The 13,505-nt window shown below is 39.2% G+C and overlaps 1 protein-coding gene across 1 annotated transcript; it reads left to right on the plus strand.

Moving 5' to 3' along the window:
• The first annotated feature begins 349 nt into the window (after window positions 1-349).
• acads (acyl-CoA dehydrogenase short chain) lies at window positions 350-9,796 on the plus strand. Its single transcript, XM_088355581.1, has 10 exons — window positions 350-437; window positions 3,649-3,809; window positions 3,874-4,023; window positions 4,098-4,209; window positions 5,199-5,350; window positions 5,419-5,589; window positions 6,861-6,998; window positions 8,269-8,364; window positions 8,430-8,486; window positions 9,210-9,796. Exons 1-10 carry the CDS (start codon window positions 407-409, stop codon window positions 9,360-9,362), a joined length of 1,221 nt encoding a protein of 406 aa, XP_088211707.1. The 5' UTR covers window positions 350-406; the 3' UTR covers window positions 9,363-9,796.
• Window positions 9,797-13,505: the final 3,709 nt, after the last annotated feature.

Genomic DNA, 13,505 nt, shown 5'->3' on the forward strand with positions numbered 1-13,505 from the left:
TGGGAGTAAAAGAGATCAAAACTGCTCCTCTTTTCTGTCTTTTACTCAATCAATTTTTTCTGTCCTGCTTACACTTGCACAACAACCACAACAATATATCACGAATTGAACAGATTTTAATTCCAATAAAACTAGTTTGTTGACGGACCGCCTTGAACTATGGTGGTCGTAAAGGGTAAAACAATAACAGATTTTATAACACGCAATTCTCAAAAGAAAAAAAAATAATTGTGGTGGTTTCAAACAGTTTTGGGTAATGTAAACTTATATAAGAAACCAATTACAATCATACTGTATGTTCAGCTGTTTTTTAGACGCTATATTTCAATATGTTATGCGTTTACGGTAGTACTGCGTCTCATCCGTTCCCTACGCCACTTGAACGCAGCAGGGCAAAGAGGAAAACATGGCGGCGCTGCTCTGCAAAGCGACCAAAGGTGAGCATACTTTCCTTTAAATCTCCCCACTGGACGATCAAAATAAATTGTCGAATTATACATGTTTGCATCGTACTTTTTTGAACTCTTCCCCGCCAGTTTCCTCGCTCACAGCGTTCGGCGAGCCTCCATTTGGCAGTTTCAAGCGAAATGAAATCCAAAGAATGCTCGGCAATTTAAAGTCTAAATCTCGTGTTTCCATTGGTAGCCAAGTGTTGCTATGACATTTTTTTCCTGTTTAGTAAGTTTTTTTTCAGCTCGCTAAACTTAAATAAAATTCTACAAACTGACGGTTTTTAAGTTTTTCAATGGAGGGGTGACGTACGAGCATGGCGTAAGAGCAAATATCAATATTTGTGTTATGATTTTGTCCTCAGACTAAGGTGACCACGTTCGACCTTTGACACCGTTAGCACACAGCTAGTGGCGAGCTAATAGGTACAATATTATATAACATCTACATAGTGAGAGCTAAAACGTGTTTTTGATAGGGCTGCAACTAATGAGAATTTTAACAGTCAACTAAACACCGTCTAGCGAAACGATCAGTCGATTAATAAAATAATTTTATTTTTTTCTCTTTATTTTAACATGAAGTTGATTACATTATTTAATATAAAAAATATAAAACAATCAGACTCAGAGACAGTTTCTTCCCCAGAGCCATCACCACCCTTAACACACACTGCACAAAAAACTGAAACTCTTGCAAACACACTACCTCATACAGATGTGAAATGGTATTCATGCCTATGCTTACTTTGCACAACGTTGCCTATTTTTCACTACCGCCGCATATTGCACTAATACGATCCCAAAACTGTATGTAAACACCCAATGAAAATATATTCTGCCTCTACATGCCCACACTTTCTTGTGTAAATATTGTGTAAATTATCTTTATCTTTTTTTTAATCCTCTCAGTAAACCGTGACCCTGGAGTGCCACGTCCAATTTTGTTATCACAATATGTCAACCCATTTTGTAACAATGATTATAAAGGTATATTCTATTCTATTATGTGGTAAATAATAATAAACACAAGAACAACAGGTATTATAGAAAAATACAATTTTGATTGAACACACTGTAGATTTGGATGAAATGTCAATAAAAGATGCGCTTTCTCAAACCAACTAGGTACGGAGCTTGGTCAGTTAAGACAGAAATCCATGAAATAAACTTCTGTTCATTTTCCTGGGGAACGGGAAAATGAATAATGAATTAAAATCAAGTAAACATTCTTTATCCCTGTGTAAAGTGTAAACCAAGAGCAAGCTTGTTAAAAGCGTTAGTACAGTAAGTAAAATAGTTGCATTCAGTGATCAACTTCAAAGGCTGTAAGAAACTAACTTAATGATTCTCAAAAGGTCTCTTTAAACTGCATACTTTTATAATTTTGAATAAATTTGTCAAGCACAGTCACACATATTACTCAAGCTCTCTTTTGTATAGAAATGTATGTTTATGAAATGTATAAAGCATGACATCAAAACTGTATTGGCTTGAATGTTACTTGAATGTTACTTAAATCTTACTAATGCGAGTCAGACTCTTTTGTTCAACTTCTCTAACTGTTGATGCAACACTGAGTTACTGGCATGTTAAGCAAGGTCTGCTTTGCAAAACTTTCAAGTAATCTTTTTCTCCACCCAATCAAGGTTAAAAGGCTCCCAAACTACCCTATAACCCTATTTGATGTTGATACCGTCATTACTGTATCTCACCGCTCGAGACAGAGATACATTTGCGCATGGTCTGGTCTCAGCAAATATTATAATCATGTAAGATTCCTAACTTTGGAAAATGTGTCTTGTGACAATAGTTGAAAACTGAATTCTGCTACAGTATCGCAAGCCGGCAATGTCTTATACACCCCCCACTATTTTGCGTTAGAAAAACGCCGGAGCTATGTCAGAATGCTTATAGTGGACTTTAGCTCCGCGTTCAACACCATAGTCACGGAGATCCTGGTCGAGAAACTCTTCCAACTGGGGCTCTCCTCCTACATCTGCAGCTGGATTATAGCGATACTGTAGCAGAGCAATTATCATTGTAAAAGACGGGTGTCACCCAAGCCACCACCTTTTTGGACCGTTGCCCTCTGGTAAGCGCTACATGTCCCTCAAAACTAGAAAACTTGGCTCAGAGACAGGTTCTTCCCCAGGGCCATCACAACCCTAAACAAACGAACAAAACTGAAAACCCATTTTGTGACAATTTTGGGTTTATTTTTCTTTTTGCTGTTGCCAAATGAAACTGTGAAAATATATACACTATTGCACGAAACTGTGACAAAAATATGTGATATACATATTATATATATATATATATATATATATCAGAATACCACAATATTGCAGTAATATAACTTGATTACTTCCAATTGTACATTTGTGAATTATATTGGGTTTTTACAAATTGCTGCTGCTAAATGTTATATCACTTATTTTCATTGCACTATTGTTACATTGCACTATTCTTCATCTCAATATTATTATTTTTAAGTACTATGTTGAATGGCGGCCCGGCGGATGAGTGGTTAGCGCATCCGCGGCACAGTTCTGAGGTCATGGGATCAAATTTTCCTGTGCGGAGTTTGCATTTTCTCCCTGTGCTTGCGTGGGTTTTCTTTTGGGCACTCCGGTTTCCTCCCACATTCCAAAAACATGCATGTCAGGTTAATTGGCCGGTTCAAATTGTCCCTAGGTGTGACTGAGCGAGTGAGTTGTCGGTCTGTCTGCGCTGCGACTGACTGGCAACTAGTTCAGGGTGTCCCCTGCCCACTGCCCGAAGATAGCTGGGATGGGCTCCAGCACCCCCGCGACCCTACTGAGGATAAGCGGTGCAGATAATGGATGGATGGACTATGTTGTAACTATTATTTTTTGGGCCTATTCATCCTGATCTTTTATCGCTTTTCTCTCAAGTCTCTATATTACATGTCGAATCTCGCTGCATACAATGTTTCAAAGGTTGACATCAATGACATTTCCAATTCTATTTTTGTCGACAACATCGACCAATTGTTGCAGCCTTAGTTTTGATCCTGAAAAGGATAACTGTATGAATAGGCTGTTGAATAAATGGATGGGTGAAAAATAATTTTACAAATCAGTCTCCAAATTGAGTTGACTAAAACGTTTGATTTAATCCATTTAGTGTCTCGGATGGGCCGATATCTATTTGATTGGTGTTGCTTTCCTCATAGGCCTTGGCGTGTGCATGCGCAGGGGCCGCGCTATGTCGCAGCTGGCCCAGCTTCCAGAAACACATGATATGCTTCGGCGGACGTGTCGGGATTTTGCAGATCAGGAGCTGACTCCCATTGCCGCCCGGCTGGACAAAGAGCAGACGTACCCGGCACAGCAGGCATGTCTGCTGCGTGCTCACCTCGCCGCTCGTCTGGCAATTCATGAGTGTGTGCACTGTTCAGATCTTGGAGCTGGGTGCTATGGGGGTGATGGCCATGGAGGTTCCCGATGAGCTTGGTGGTGCTGGCATGGACTACCTGGCGTACAGCGTGGCCATGGAGGAAATCAGCCGCGGCTGCGCCAGCACCGGCGTAGTGGTCTCCGTCAACAACGTGAGGGTCATGAATATCGTCACATCTCATGTATCTATTTTCCATGACTCATGTATGTATCACCTATGTGTCAGTCTCTCTACTTGGGTCCAATCCTGAAGTTTGGTTCTGAGGAACAAAAGCAGAAGTGGATCACACCTTTTACAACTGGCCACCAAGTAGGCTGCTTTGCCCTCAGCGAACCAGGTAATACAAGCATGCCTACCCTAGGGTGGTCCTTATTTTCGAACCTCTGTTTTCTTTTGTCAGCAAAGGCCTGAATATTGTGTGAAACAATGACAAAAAACATCTTGTGAAGTTTCAGATGGTTTGGACATATTTCAGAGGTGCCATATAGGCAATAAGAGTTATTTTTTTTTTTTAAAGGTGCATTCGACTTTGGTTCAAATGACACACATAGAGTGTAAAACATAAAAAAACGTGTGTCACATTTGTGTGGTAAACTGTATTTTAGTATCATATTGTATGTATTGGTAATTTTGTTCCAAATCAGTTTTATACAGTATGTTATGTGGGCTGAGCCAAGTATTGGAGCAAAAAATATGGCGACTGCCAATGCAACAAAGAAAGTGACAAAGTTCTGGCTCATCAATCAGCTGAATTCCAATCCGATGATAGGAAAGCAGCTATCCTCGTCGGGATAAGTGCTCAGTTCTTTCACTTCAACAATCAAGAAAAGAGACGGTCATGGAGGCAGCGAGTTTACTGGTGTTCTTGTTTTGGAAGAGGGCCAAGGCCTTTGTCACTTTCCTTGTTGCATTGACAGTCACCATACTTTTCACTCCAATACTTGGCTCCGCCCAAATAGCATCTGAAACTGAGTTGGAACAAGATTAGCGATAGTTAGAATATGATACTAAAATGCAGTTTACCAGATAGTTTGGACATGCATGTTATTTTCGAAGTTTTACACTGTATGTGAGTCTTTTGAACCCAAATTTCAAATGCACTTTTCCCCCAAAACGTTTTTAAAAGCACAGCTTTGACTGCTCATATTACCGTGCCAAATTGGCCTCTGGGTCACATTTGAAATATATTTGATCCATCTGAAACTTCACAAGATGTATTTTCTCATGGTTTCACACCGTACTCAGGCTTTCACTAGTTGAAGTATTCATTTTGGGAATTCTATATAACGACCACCCTAGTCCACCTCTTATTGCTTTGACTTTCAGGCAATGGCAGTGATGCGGGCGCCGCGTCCACGGTAGCACATCAGGATGGCGACTGTTGGGTTCTAAATGGCACCAAAGCTTGGATCACCAACAGTTGGGATGCTTCCGCTGTTGTCGTTTTCGCCACAACCGACAAGAAGCTCAAACACAAGGCACGGCGAACCCTTTTGGCGTCTTTTAGCTCTGTGCTAACATTAGCATCTTCTATTGCTCTTCACAGGGCATCAGCGCCTTTCTTGTACCCATGCCCCATCCGGGCCTGTCGCTAGGCAAGAAGGAGGATAAGCTCGGCATCAAGGCATCATCCACCGCCAACATCATCCTCGAAGATTGCAGGATCCCATTGGACAACATGCTGGGACCACGCGGTGCAGGATTCAAGATCGCCATGGTAACCAGGTCACCACCCTAACACTGCTGCTTTTCATCAAAACACTAGCTTAAAAATGAAACATCTATCCATCCACTGTCTTTTTTTGTTTAGTAGTGTGAGGCTAAAGAGTCAAGTGTGAAAAAGCACAATGTTTCTCAATTTTCTTTTAAAAATATTTTTTCAGCCAAGAGCCCCCCCAACCGATGTCTCAGAGAGGAAAGGCGAAATATTTCCCACATTGACTGATTCTTTTGATTATTGTATTAGTTAAATAAATAATCTATATTTTGATTGTGTTTTTAAGTATTTCTATCATTTTGATTTATATATTTTTCAGAATAAAATAAAACACCGTGTTTTATTTTCTATTTTTATCTTTTTTTTTCTATTATTTTAGTATTTTCTTGTTTAACTATATTATTATCATTGTATTATCTATTATATATTTTTAGTTAAATAAGTAATTTTAGGCAGCGCGGCGTGCTTGCGTGGGTTTCCTCCGGGCACTCCGGTTTCCTCCCACCTACCAAAAACATGCATGTCAGGTTAATTGGCCGGTTCAAATTGTCCCTAGGTGTCACTGAGCGAGTGAGTTGTCTGTCTGTCTGCCCTGCGACTGACTGGCAACCAGTTCAGGGTGTCCCCTGCCCACTGCCCGAAGATAGCTGGGATGGGCTCCAGCACCCTCGCGACCCTACTGAGTATAAGCGGTGCAGATAATAGATGGATGGAAGTCATTTTAAGGAACCCTTGACCTCCGCACCGTGGGGCTGCGTGCTAACTTCCCATCCGCCATGCCGCCCTAAATTTTGAAATATTAGATATATATTTTTAAATGTATATCTTTGAAAATTAGAAAGGCATTGTGTATTATTTAGCGCCTCCTAGTGGTGAAAGAAACTTCGTTAATATAAGCAAAAATATGAATTTGAATAATAAGCAAAAATCGAGTATAATAAATATCATATAAACATGCATTTTTTGAAATACTCTGGATGAGAATTTTGTATTTATTTTCATAACATGAGGCTCGCTTCTAGCCCCAAAAACCCAAAACCTTTCCAAAGGCTGGGCATAAAAAAGAATAAAAATGGTTTGGTCTTTTTGAGTTTCCGTAGTTTGTATTCTGCCTTGAGCTTGTTACCGCTCATTTTTGGTTGCACTACACAATACAGCGACATCTAGTGGTCAAATATTACAGTGTCCCTTTTGAGTACCCTGAGGGCTATTTGTACCTCTGTGTGAGTGAGAAGCATTGACTTAGAAATTGACACATTTTGTGCCTCCAGCAAACCTTAGACAGCGGACGCATCGGTATCGCGGCTCAGGCATTGGGCATCGCTCAGGCGTCGTTGGACTGCGCAGCTGATTACGCGCAGAAGCGCGGAGCCTTCGGTGCACCCATTGGGAAGCTACAAGCTATTCAGGTACCAAGTCTTGTGTTGGTTTCAGATCAAATCGCTCAAACTGGTTAGCCCATTCGCCTAAGACGGGAAAGGTCCTCGGTTTGAGACCGGGTGGAAATATTTGTTGGCCTGGAGCAAAGATGGCTGATTGCAAAAAATTGTTCTTTTTTATGCTTATTAAAAGACATTTGGGCCTCCAGCAAACCTGCTTTCTCGCATGCGCTCAAATTGTGGAGGAAAAACGGCAGCTTAGGTATATAGCACAAAGATGAATATATTTTTACAATCGTATTTTACCATTCACCGTGTGTTGGAGCATGAGCATCGCTATTTTGTTGAGTGACGTCAGATTGAAGCAACTCGATGAAGTTGGGTTTTATATTTTTTCTACAACTTTGCAACTAGGACCGCCCACCTCGAGCGTCATTTTTCTGATTTTTTTCCTGGTCGGAGGTTGGAGAACTGCCAGTTACCACTTTTCTGGAATCCAACATTAGAAACTAGCATTAACAACTAGCATTTGTATCTAACATTGCTTACTTAAAACTAGCTTACTTAAAATTTAAAATTAATGCACTGCAAAGTATTATTCATCCTCGATTTCTGCTGTCGTTAGCCTGAACTCAGCTCATATTTAGCTTTAGCATCTAGTTATTAGTTTAAGTATTGTCCAGCACTGCATTAGGTGTCACAGGCTGTGACGAGCACAACATTAGCATCAAGCATTTGCAGCTTCTCTCATTTCCAACAATCAATCATTCCGACCCTTGGCTTGTAGTAATACTGTATTTTTGATTTGGCCCTCTCCATTTGATTTTGACACCTGTCGTTTTGCTAGTTATCAAGCTAAATTTGGTCCTCCTTTCTACCCAGCCTTTTAGCTTTCGGTCTGGCTATTTAGATATTTTTTTTCTGTTTTAGCTAGCTATCTAGCTCTATTTTGCTTTTTTTTAACATTGCAATTTTATCACTGATGTAATCATATTTGGCATTTTGATTCTATGTAAACCAAGTTACATATTTACTTTTTCTATATTTTGCTTAAAATATTCCCGTTCCCACAAAAATATTTTATATAGCTGATGTTATAGTTTACCAGTTATTTTGTTGTTTTTGTTTTGTTTACAACCCTTTGAGACTTTTTGTGATAAAGGGCTATACAAAAGATAGACTTGACTTATTTCTATAGCCTCCTAGTGGTCAAAAAGGGAACTTGGGGTAGAAAAATATATCCCTGATTGTTTGCTTATGACACAAACACTAATGGCCGTCAATTATTTGTTTGTGGCAGTTTAAGCTGGCCGACATGGCGCTGGCTATCGAGAGCGCTCGGTTGCTTACGTGGAAGTCAGCCCTCCTGCGCGATGCCAAGATGCCTTTCACGAAGGTAAGTCCATGCCCTCTCTACAACTTCAGTCTGTAGTCTTTTTCACAAAAAATGACTGTCTCCAGGAAGCTGCCATGGCTAAATTGGCTGCCTCTGAGGCTGCAACCTTCTGCTCACACCAGGTAAGGCAGGAGTCTCAAACTCGATTGACTCAGGGACTGCCGGAGTTGGGTTTTAGGCAAAGTATGGCCACATCGCATCCAACATTCCACTATTCTACACAAAATAAGATCTAAAGATTGAAAAATAACTACATTAGTAATGTGGAATAAAATAAAGAAACCAGTAATAAGTAAATAATCCAATAGTCTAAAATCTTTCTCTCTGTATGTCTGTCTTTGTCCTCCTTTGTTTGTCTGTCATTTTCTCTGTCTATTTATATATATATGTCTCTTGTCTCTTTCTCCCTGTCTTTCTGTCACTCCCTCTCTTTCTTTCTTTCTCCCTCACTCTCTTTCTCTGTGTATTCTCCTCTGTCTAGCAGCCTGCCAAGTACACTGACTTTCAAATATCGCGTTTAAAACACACTTCAGACAGAAATCGCGTTTTGCGAGCTAATGTTTTTATCCCGCGCCCACTGTTACTGGCTGCAATTACCAGCAATTTTTTTTCTCAATTTCTATTCCTTTTGAACGATTTAGCACAGATTCGCGTGGTCCGCATCAATGTTAAACATTTACATTAAGGCAGGGGCCTCAAACTGTTGTCATGCAGGCTGCAAATGCCCCTAGGTTACTAGTTTGAGACACTTGAGGTCATGCTTTTCTTTACAATAAAAGAACTAAGGTTTATGAAAGTTCTTCGGCAGCCAAATTTTGCTTGACATTTTATTTCCACCCCATCAGGCGATCCAAGTCCTGGGCGGGATGGGCTACGTAACGGATATGCCCGCGGAACGCCACTACCGCGACGCTCGCATCACTGAGATTTACGAGGGCACCAGTGAGATTCAAAGGCTGGTCATCGCCGGGCAGCTTCTGAAGGACTATGCGGCGTAAATGGATCCCACAATTACTCCATTTCACTGACTGCTGACTGTTTGTTTAAACAAAAAATGAGGACGTTCCTTTGATGAACTCCAAGCGAGCGCCGCCTTGTCTTTTTTTTTTTTATTTACACTAAAGCAAAGTGCAAGTGCAATGTCAGGTATGCTCCATAGAAATTATATGTTTAGTACAAAGTTAATTATGCGATACATCTCTGGTGGGAATTCAAGTTTTACACATTTTGTCAGAACATACATGTAAGCTGCCATTGTTTAAAGTGCATTCTTGGTATCAATTCTGACCGGTTAAAGACTTTCTGCCATCCCCGACATTGAGCTCTCGTCATACTAGCCAAATTAGGCATTTGAAGAATGGAAACAATGGCTGCTTGCATGCAAATATAGTTCCTACTGAAAATCAATTAAAAATTGCTTTTTAGCAGCATATATTTATCGTCATTACAGTCAATTTCTTTCATATAGCCATTTTCTTCCACATGTGTGCAAGAGCTTGTAGAAATGATGTGCGCATAAGCACAATTATTAATGTGAACATGTCAAATGAACTAGTAATAGATATACTCGCGTGTGTACAAGTTGTCTTCTTGGCAACAATATGGTACTACCAAATAATTTTCCAATTCTTTATTTATGATTAACGTAGTAAGGGGTCCCAACATTTTAACGAATGATGACGGATAAAATGTTAGTAAAATGAGTGAAAGTATATGCTCTGGAATGTAGTTCTGACAAATCATTTTGGGAATTAATTTTGTTCGACTACTTTTTAGCTCAATGCTTCCCCTCACAAAAATATTGTTCACTGACAAATAATGAAGCAAATTTAAAATATTTTTTCTTATTTCACACGATTAACAAATATTGAATAGTCAGTTCTTAGTTTTATATAAATATTTCAGATTATTATCTTGGGCTAGATAACTTGTCTTAACCTTTAAAAAAATAATACCTTGGCTAGACATTTGAGGAACACTCTGCTTAACAAACGAGGACTCAAAGGCTCAAATTTTCTTCAAACTATTTAGTTTTTGAGGTACAGTAAGCAGCAAGATGGGTGACAATTATGTCAGCTCCCTTGAGGTAGGGGGTCAGCAACCTGCTGCCCTAGTGGCTCTCCAGAATTTTGGTGGGAAAAAGATGGAGGAGGGAAAAATACACATTTTTTGTGTGATAGTTTTTCTTTTGAATAAGTATTAGATATTGAAAGACTAACTTATGTATGAATACATTTTGGCCAACAAAAAAAACTACATGAGGGCAAATAATAAACATATTATCAACATAAAATATAGGTTATTCATATGCTATAGAGTAGACATGTGTTTTAAGCTTAGATTTAAACATTTCCACTGAGGTTGCAGATAGAATCCCAGGGGGAAGAGCATTCCACATTACCAGGGTCCGGATGGAGACTCTCTCGAACCTGCGGATCTCTTCCTGGCTCTTGGGATCACTAGTAGACCAGCGTTTTCAGAGTGAAGGCTCCAGACCGGAAAATAGGGGGAAATTAAATCTGAAAAATATGAGCGAGCAAGTCCATGTATGATTTTATATTAAACCAAAATAACCTTAAAATCACATCTGAAGATAACAGGGAGCCAATGCAGGTTAGCTAAAATCAGTGTAATGTGATCAAACTTTCTTGTCTTAGTTAAAAGCCTCGTTGCAGTATTTTGTACCACCTGAAGGCTCTTGATTTTGGCCTTTGGGAGACCGGAGAGTAGTGCATTACAGTATTCGAGAAGGGAAGTAACAAACGCGTGAATTATAATCTCATCTGGCTGAGACAGCATAGGGCGAATTTTAGCAATGTTGCGAAGATGGAAGAATGCTGTTCTAGTAATATTCTTCACGCGTGTTTGAAAGGATTGATCGGGGTCAAATATGACACCTACATTTTTGACTGAGTCACTCTGCGTGATATTACATGTGTCAATTTTCAGAGCAGTTTTAGACAACAAGTCACCACATTTAGATGGACCAATAACTAACTAACATAAAGGCGCAAGAAGTTGAGTGACATCCATTCTTTTATCTCAGTGAGGTAGGTCTCCAAATTTCCACAGTTCATTGTGGTGAAAAACAAAACAAAACGAAAATCCACAATTGTTTAACCTCAAAGCAGAAATGAGCGGTATGAAAACTCTGTTCACTACAATCGCTGTCTGTCGTTTTAATGGGATTTGCCATTTGCCAAGTATTGTGTTCTTTCAATGACATCGCAAGTCTATTGAAAACAAGTCAAATCAGTTGACTTTGAACAACATTTCTCGAGGTGCTCAATTAGGTAACACTACATGTTCTGTGACTCACTGAAGAAAAGAAATGACAAGTCATGATTATTTGTATAGCCCTTAATCACAAGAAGTCTCGAATAGCTGCACAGACAACCATTACACTAAGCACTTAAAAGTTAAGCACACTTGGCTCGAAGACAAAAATTCGTTATAAGTACCTGATGAATCCAATTAACATTCAGTTCAACAGCGGTAAGGATCTCCCTCCACGACTAATCCAGGGTTGGTCTAATTGTGGAGGTTGGGTCCAATGCTACACCTAGTTGGGAAGGAAATCCAAAACGGAAGTGATGCCCCATTTTTAATATAAAAAAAATGATCCATTGAATTAAATAGGTGTATTCAATAGTTAGCAGAAATGCGTTTGTCATCAATGTCACAAAAGAAAACAGATGTGTAAGATAGTTACTGACAGGTTTCGTACAGGTGCTTGAAATCCATTCATGAAATTGTTGCCATGTTTCTCAACATGTCTGCCTAAAAATGACATCAACACTGCTCTCTGGTGGCTTCTCTTTGCCATTCCCTCATGATTAACGGAAGCTTACATTAGTTTGTTTAGCATTAAATGAAAACTTTATTTCGAACATTAAAATAAAAACAGGACAAAAACAATGAGTCAACAGCAAAATAATGTTACATAATATGTTCGAAAAGGGGTAGTCAGAAGCAGATGCTTATTTTCCCTACCTCTTTATCTTCCCTATTAAATACATTTTACAAATCTTCTCTTGTGTCTAATATAACAAAATCTCATGGATATACTTATCACATATGTCAGATATCAATAATTATAATAATTACTATAATCACATATTTTATACACGAATCTTCGTAATACCCATCCCTCAACGTCATAATGCCACTAATTACCAAATATCACTGTGGCACCAATGATAATAACAACAATAAACATAATATTTATAATAACAGTTATGATATAATAATGGCAACAATAACAACAAGTTAACCATAGTTTTAAGCGCAGTATTTCCAATCCCACTCATATCCCATTTTCTTCATCCCTGTATTTCGCCAGTAATGTTTTTTTTGTATTTAAATTTGAACACATGAATAGTTGGACATTGTTTGATCTTCTTTATTTGATCTTGTAAATTATTCCAAAGTTTGACTCAAGACACAGACACACACATACTTATCCTGGTCGTTCTCACCTTTGGGATTTTGAATTTACTACAGCCCCTGAAGTTATAATTTCCCTCTTTCCGAATGAACAGCATTGTCCTATTAGGTGTCATCCTGGTAAGGCGCCCGCTTTGAGACTGGGAGGTTCGGGTTCGCGCCCCGGCCGAGTCATTCCTAAGACTTAAAAAGTGGTCGGCGGCGCCCTCTCTTGGCTGCGGCTGCATCGGGTCAGGTGCAATCGACATTTCGTTCTGTGTATTGTTACACAGAATGACAATACAAGGAAATTATTATTATTATTATTATTATCTCCCCCTATGGGGTGAGCACAGTTGGACAGATGCATAATACACCTAAACAGGGCACTGTGAACTGTGTATTTTTGCAAGGATTACACATAAATTATGTACATTTATTATGGGCCATGCAACAAATTACTGTTGCATTTCCAGTGGTAAATTGTAATGGGGAAGAGCTCCCTGTAACTGAAAATTTAAGGTACATATTTATGCCCAACGCCTATAGGGGGAGAGATTTGTCTCAAAAATATTTGGGAATACCTTTATTTTTTATTCACAAACACTGCATGTTATTTCCTTCCCTTTTATTCCGTCAATAGTTGGAAGAAGACAATAGGAGTGTTGAGTTTGAACAATTTTTATTGACACTTTTAACAGTAAATAAACAATGTG

This window comes from Urocampus carinirostris, chromosome 16, assembly GCF_059441175.1.
Source record: "Urocampus carinirostris isolate Australia breed hairy pipefish chromosome 16, RoL_Ucar_1.0, whole genome shotgun sequence".
Classification (NCBI taxonomy): Eukaryota; Metazoa; Chordata; class Actinopteri; order Syngnathiformes; family Syngnathidae; genus Urocampus; species Urocampus carinirostris.

Excerpts from the sequence above, each read along its gene's own strand:
- acads (XM_088355581.1), top strand. The coding sequence starts at position 407 with ATGGCGGCGCTGCTCTGCAAAGCGACCAAAG. Across the intron at positions 4,024-4,097 it reads TAGTGGTCTCCGTCAACAAC|TCTCTCTACTTGGGTCCAAT; the intron begins GTGAGGGTCATG and ends CCTATGTGTCAG. Across the intron at positions 8,487-9,209 it reads CAACCTTCTGCTCACACCAG|GCGATCCAAGTCCTGGGCGG; the intron begins GTAAGGCAGGAG and ends CCACCCCATCAG.